The sequence below is a fragment of the Oncorhynchus masou genome, chromosome 25, assembly GCF_036934945.1.
Source record: "Oncorhynchus masou masou isolate Uvic2021 chromosome 25, UVic_Omas_1.1, whole genome shotgun sequence".
Taxonomy (NCBI): domain Eukaryota; kingdom Metazoa; phylum Chordata; class Actinopteri; order Salmoniformes; family Salmonidae; genus Oncorhynchus; species Oncorhynchus masou.
Window position 1 is genome coordinate 3,860,866 of NC_088236.1, and position 5,862 is coordinate 3,866,727.

The following is a 5,862-nucleotide window of genomic DNA, read 5'->3' on the forward strand; positions in this document are numbered from 1 at the left end:
AGTGATTAAGGCAGTCTCTGTTACCCGTCTAGTGATTAAGGCAGTCTCTGGTGCCATCTAGTGACTAAGGCAGTCTCTGGTGCCATCTAGTGGTCGAGGCAGTCTCTGTTGCCATCCCTTGATTTAGACCATCTCTGATTCCATCTAGCGGTTTAGACAGAAGATACCAGACATCGAGTGAATTCGATGGTCACATGTCCCTCTTGTTTTCAAGTGTTTATTAAAGGAAATTATTTAGTTTCATGTATAAAGTTTGTAGGAAGAGTGTCTGGACAAGACCAATTGTCAGTCAGCATGCTTTATAGTATACTTGGTCATTGTATCCCTTTGTAGTTTATACGGTGATATATGCAAGTATGTATATTGGGAAACAATTTCACTACAATACCTTATCCAGCTCAGTAGTGTCCTAGCAGCAGCTTAAAAAAAATCTTTTAAAAAACTCATCATGGATGTGTGGTTTAGCACGTCTCGCTCAGAGCCACCATGTTACCAGTGTGTGCTGTGCCAGGGCTTTCCTGGCCAGGTGACTCAACAAAAGGCTCTGATCTGATTTAGACATCAAATGTAATTGGATGCAGGCCGACAAGAGGGTGCGACCAGCTGGTCTGGATCTCGAATACAGAACTGTGACTGGGGAGGGTGCTACTGCTAACAGTGGTTGTTTGGAAGCAATGGAGGTGGCTTGGTGAGTCGCTTCACTTTACCCAGAGACCCCAAGACTTGTTTTAGATCGATGTGTTTATGTTCAGCGGGCTAACAGTCTTGTGGAACCAGGAGTCATTACCTGACCTTTGTAATACTGTCTAAAACTACACTGACCACGAGAGGGTGAAAGTAAGAAACTAACATAGGTAGAGAGAATCATGAGAACTTTACATGGCTTTTAAATCATTTTCATACAACAACAACAACAAACAGGTCAATTATTCAAAGGGTAGCCTAGTGGTTAGAGCGTTGGACTAGTAACCAGCAGGAGGTAGCCTAGTGGTTAGAGCGTTGGACTAGTAACCAGCAGGTAGCCTAGTGGTTAGAGCGTTGGACTAGTAACCAGCAGGAGGTAGCCTAGTGGTTACGAGCGTTGGACTAGTAACCAGCAGGAGGTAGCCTAGTGGTTAGAGCATTGGACTAGTAGGTGAATTCACCAATTTGTAAGTCCCTCTGGATAAGAGCGTCTGCTAAATGACTTAAATGTAAATGTAAATGTAACCAGCAGGTAGCCTAGTGGTTAGAGCGTTGGACTAGTAACCAGCAGGAGGTAGCCTAGTGGTTAGAGCGTTGGACTAGTAACCAGCAGGAGGTAGCCTAGTGGTTAGAGCGTTGGACTAGTAACCAGCAGGAAGTAGCCTAGTGGTTAGAGTGTTGGACTAGTAACCAGCAGGAGGTAGCCTAGTGGTTAGAGCGTTGGACTAGTAACCAGCAGGAGGTAGCCTAGTGGTTAGAGCGTTGGACTAGTAACCAGCAGGAAGTAGCCTAGTGGTTAGAGTGTTGGACTAGTAACCAGCAGGAGGTAGCCTAGTGGTTAGAGCGTTGGACTAGTAACCGGAAGGTTGCAAGTTCAAACCCCTGAGTTGACAAGGTACAAATCTGTCGTTCTGCCCCTGAACAGGCAGTTAACCCACTGTTCCTAGGCCAGTTAACCCACTGTTCCTAGGCCAGTTAACCCACTGTTCCTAGGCCAGTTAACCCACTGTTCCTAGGCCAGTTAACCCACTGTTCCTAGACCAGTTAACCCACTGTTCCTAGACCAGTTAACCCCACTGTTCCTAGGCCAGTTAACCCACTGTTCCTAGGCCAGTTAACCCACTGTTCCTAGGCCAGTTAACCCACTGTTCCTAGGCCAGTTAACCCACTGTTCCTAGGCCAGTTAACCCACTGTTCCGAGGCCGTCATTGAAAATAATGACTTGTGTAGTTAAATAAAGGTAGGAAAAGAAAGTCATAACCATACCAACCAAATATCGATCCCAATCAAACACACATTATCTTCACAGGTCAAAACACAAAGCAATTCTTGCACTGAGCAAACTAAAACAGCACATGTAAAATAACTAATTCAACAGAACAGCAAACTTAGAATTATAAAATAATTCAGTCCTTACACAGGTTTTGGGAAAGTCCAAATGGCACCGTATTCCCTATATAGTGCACTACTTTAGACCAAGGCCCTATGGAACCCTATTCCCTATATAGTGCACTACTTTAGACAAGGGCCCTATAGGGAATAGGGTGCACTACTTTAGACCAAGGCCCTATAGGGAATACGGTGCACTACTTTAGACCAAGGCCCTATAGGGAATAGGGTGCACTACTTTAGACCAAGGCCCTATAGGGAATAGGGTGCACTACTTTAGACCAAGGCCCTATAGGGAATAGGGTGCACTACTTTAGACCAAGGCCCTATAGGGAATAGGGTGCACTACTTTAGACCAAGGCCCTATAGGGAATAGGGTTCCATAGGGCCTTGGTCTAAAGTAGTGCACTATATAGGGAATAGGGTTCCATAGGGCCCTTGGTCTAAAGTAGTGCACTATATAGGGAATAGGGTTCCATAGGGCCTTGTTCTAAAGTAGTGCACTATATAGGGAATAGGGTTCCATAGGGCCTTGGTCTAAAGTAGTGCACTATATAGGGAATAGGGTGCCATGTGGGACTCAGCCGAAACGTCAGTGGTGACATTAAGATCACTAGACAGACAAGCTGGACTGTCAGCACCCTGGGAAGGGTCATCATGTTCTCTTGATCGCGTCGTCTATCTCTGCCATCTGGTCCTTCAGCTGGGTCCACTGCTCCGGGTTTAAGGAGATGCCTGGAAGAAGAAAATAAAATCAACAAAAATACACTAGACATTAGTCTTTCAGTTTTCTACAAAACTTCCGGAGACACACAGAGGGGTTAGAGCACAATCAAATGTATTTATAAAGCCCTTCTTATATCAGCTGATATCTCAAAGTGCTGTACAGAAACGCAGCCGAAAACCCCAAACAGCAAGCAATGCAGGTGTAGAAGCACGGTGGCTAGAAAAAACTCCCTAGAAAGGCCAAAACCTAGGAAGAAACCTAGAGAGGAACCAGGCTATGTGGGGTGGCCAGTCCTCTTCTGGCTGTGCCAGGTGGAGATTATAAACCTAGAGAGGAACCAGGCTATGAGGGGTAGCCAGTCCTCTTCTGGCTGTACCGGGTGGAGATTATAAACCTAGAGAGGAATCAGGCTATGAGGGGTGGAGATTATAAACCTAGAGAGGAACCAGGCTATGAGGGGTGGCCAGTCCTCTTCTGGCTGTACCGGGTGGAGATTATAAACCTAGAGAGGAACCAGGCTATGAGGGGTGGCCAGTCCTCTTCTGGCTGTGCCAGGTGGAGATTATAACAGAACATGGCCATGGTACAATTACAGAAGAGGATGACTAGGACACTGTAATAAACGGGCTTGAATATCTGTGTCACAGACAGGAAGTTGGCATGTTCAGTACCTCGGCGGCCTATGAAAATGACAACGGTTCAGTTTCCATGACTACCATTTGAAGTGAGGGACAGCAGTTCTCTGGGTGTCGTACCTTTTTTGCCGGGCTTCATTTCCCCGTCCTGGTTCATCCAGTACTCTCTGATGTCAACTAAACACTTCCCTTTAAACTCCCTCACACTGACGTATCGCATTCTCCCAATCTGGAACACACAAAACAGACCAATCAAGCTCACTCTTTTATTTCCGGGTTCATGTGTTGCCGTATTGCTACCTTTTTATGTGGCGCGACTGGCTAGTAATGTTGTCAAGCTAGAAGTCACGTGTGTTTTTGCGAAGGCAAAGGGCTCAGCTCAGTTGTACAGACAGTGAGTCGAGATAGGGACGACACTGCACTGCTAAGTAGGAACAGTGATGACATCACATCTAAGTCCGACCCTGTAGCCGTAACAGCATTATCCGCGTCTGTAACAGTCTGACCCTGTAGCCATAACAGCATTATCCGCGTCTGTAACAGTCTGACCCTGTAGCCGTAACAGCATTATCTGCGTCTGTAACAGCCCGATAATGTAGCTGTAGCAGCATTATCCGCGTCTGTAACAGACCGACCCTGTAGCCGTAACAGCATTATATGCATCTGTAACAGTCCGATAATGTAGCTGTAGCAGCATTACCTGCGTCTGTAACAGTCCGATAATGTTGCGTCTGTAACAGTCGGATAATGTAGCTGTAGCAGCATTACCTGTGTCTGTAATAGTCTGATAATGTAGCGTCTGTAACAGTCCGATAATGTAGCCGTAGCAGCATTACCTGTGTCTGTAACAGTCTGATAATGTAGCGTCTGTAACAGTCCGATAATGTAGCCGTAGCAGCATTACCTGCGTCTGTAACCCAGAGATGACTAACCTGGAACATGCCAGCCTCCGTTTTGCTGTCTGCAGCCTTAGAGGACCCTCCTGCGCCAGGTCGAGAGCCCTCTCCACTCAGCTTCGGTTTCTTGGCCTCGGGCTTCTCTGGTGGAGCACTGGCCTTCTTTCTCTTGGCCTGAAACACATGCCCAGTTAGGGAGGAGGGCTTCGGTAGTCACAGCGCAGGACACCATTTGTTTAATCTCAACCCCTCCCCCCCCCTTTCTCAAGACACACACCGTGGTCTTCTCCACCTCACTGTCAGAGTCACTGCCAGATGTGGATGACACCACTTCCCTTGATTTGGGCATTCTGCTAGGAAACAAGGACATCACCATTAGAGTAGCAGCCATGTGACGTTCAACACTGCCACCAGGTATCCACATAGAGTACTGTGTATACCAACACTAAACACTTCATAGACACAGTGGTCTATAGCAGTATAGTTTGTAATGGCCGTCCATCAGTACATTACAGACTTATCAATCATATGGTTACCAAAAGGTTTGGGTTTTCATGGCATAGGAGGAAGTTAAAAGTTGTTACTGCAGGTGAAAGCTTCAATCCCGACTAACCTCTATTAATGACCCAAGGCTCGTATTTCTGTGTGTTATTATATTATAATTAGATTACTCGTAGGTGAAATAACAAGCTAACCTAGTTAGCTTTTTAAAAATGTCCTAACACGTTAACTAGCTAGTTAACGGGAATATAACTTAACAACTCAACACGTGCACGAATTACAAGCTAGCTAGAGAACTAACGTTGGTGCCGACTGCCACCTCTCTTGCGGTTAACTAGCCAAAGACTTGAGCAGGTGTGTCTGTGCATTGTCATTTCTTGACCCGGTACAAAAAGACAATTTACCTGTTTTTTTGTTATTAATAAGAAGGATCAGTTGATACAGGCAAGCAGTTGATACAGGCAGGCAGTATGTAGAGATGCTAAAGATTTGTGGTTGGCAAGCGAGGTCCGGAAGCTTGTGCTTTTGATTCGCGCGAACCGATGCAATCCTGGGAAATGTAGTTTCATTGTTTCCGAAGGACGGACGCAATTGACTCTGAATGGTAACACTCACATCATGTATCTGCACCGTATTAATAAATATATAAACAGTCAACATAATATATATATTTTTTTTAATCATATTTGGATACATTTTTATGTATGTAGTGCAGTTATATATTACAGAATATAATTGATTAAAATACAGACTTTATTGTCAATTTGAATACAGCTTGTCTTCTGCCTTTTCCCAACACCCCCAGACAGAGACTAGTACTTAAACTAACAACATTCTGGCTGCTGAACCACCTATTTAGCTGACTGATCGGTTAAAACAATGTCTTGGTTCAAACCTTAGTTTCCTGAGCTCCACTGAGCTAAAAGCCTTGGCAGTCATCAAATGAGTTCCTGAGTTAGACTTCACTCCCTTTTGACCTCCACCTCACAGAGACCCATCAAATTCACTAATGGCACCAATGTGACCAAGA

General features: G+C 45.2%; 1 protein-coding gene across 2 annotated transcripts; it reads right to left on the reverse strand.

The window, feature by feature from the left end:
• Positions 1–871: 871 nt before the first annotated feature.
• On the reverse strand, positions 872–5,361 carry LOC135513693 (activated RNA polymerase II transcriptional coactivator p15-like). Of its 2 annotated transcripts, none has more exons than XM_064936561.1 (5): positions 5,237–5,361; positions 4,609–4,684; positions 4,368–4,505; positions 3,556–3,664; positions 872–2,808 (listed from the first exon to the last, which is right to left on the reverse strand). In XM_064936561.1, exons 2-5 carry the CDS (start codon positions 4,678–4,680, stop codon positions 2,729–2,731), a joined length of 399 nt encoding a protein of 132 aa, XP_064792633.1. In that variant the 5' UTR covers positions 4,681–4,684; positions 5,237–5,361; the 3' UTR covers positions 872–2,728. The 2 variants fall into 2 exon arrangements, with proteins under 2 accessions (XP_064792633.1, XP_064792632.1); XM_064936560.1 differs by having other exon boundaries at positions 4,609–4,681; positions 5,237–5,360.
• Positions 5,362–5,862: the final 501 nt, after the last annotated feature.

Excerpts from the sequence above, each read along its gene's own strand:
- LOC135513693 (XM_064936561.1), bottom strand. The coding sequence starts at position 4,680 with ATGCCCAAATCAAGGGAAGTGGTGTCATCCACATCTGGCAGTGACTCT. Across the intron at positions 4,506-4,608 it reads GTGAGGTGGAGAAGACCACG|GCCAAGAGAAAGAAGGCCAG; the intron begins GTGTGTGTCTTG and ends CATGTGTTTCAG. Across the intron at positions 2,809-3,555 it reads AATGAAGCCCGGCAAAAAAG|GCATCTCCTTAAACCCGGAG; the intron begins GTACGACACCCA and ends TTCTTCTTCCAG.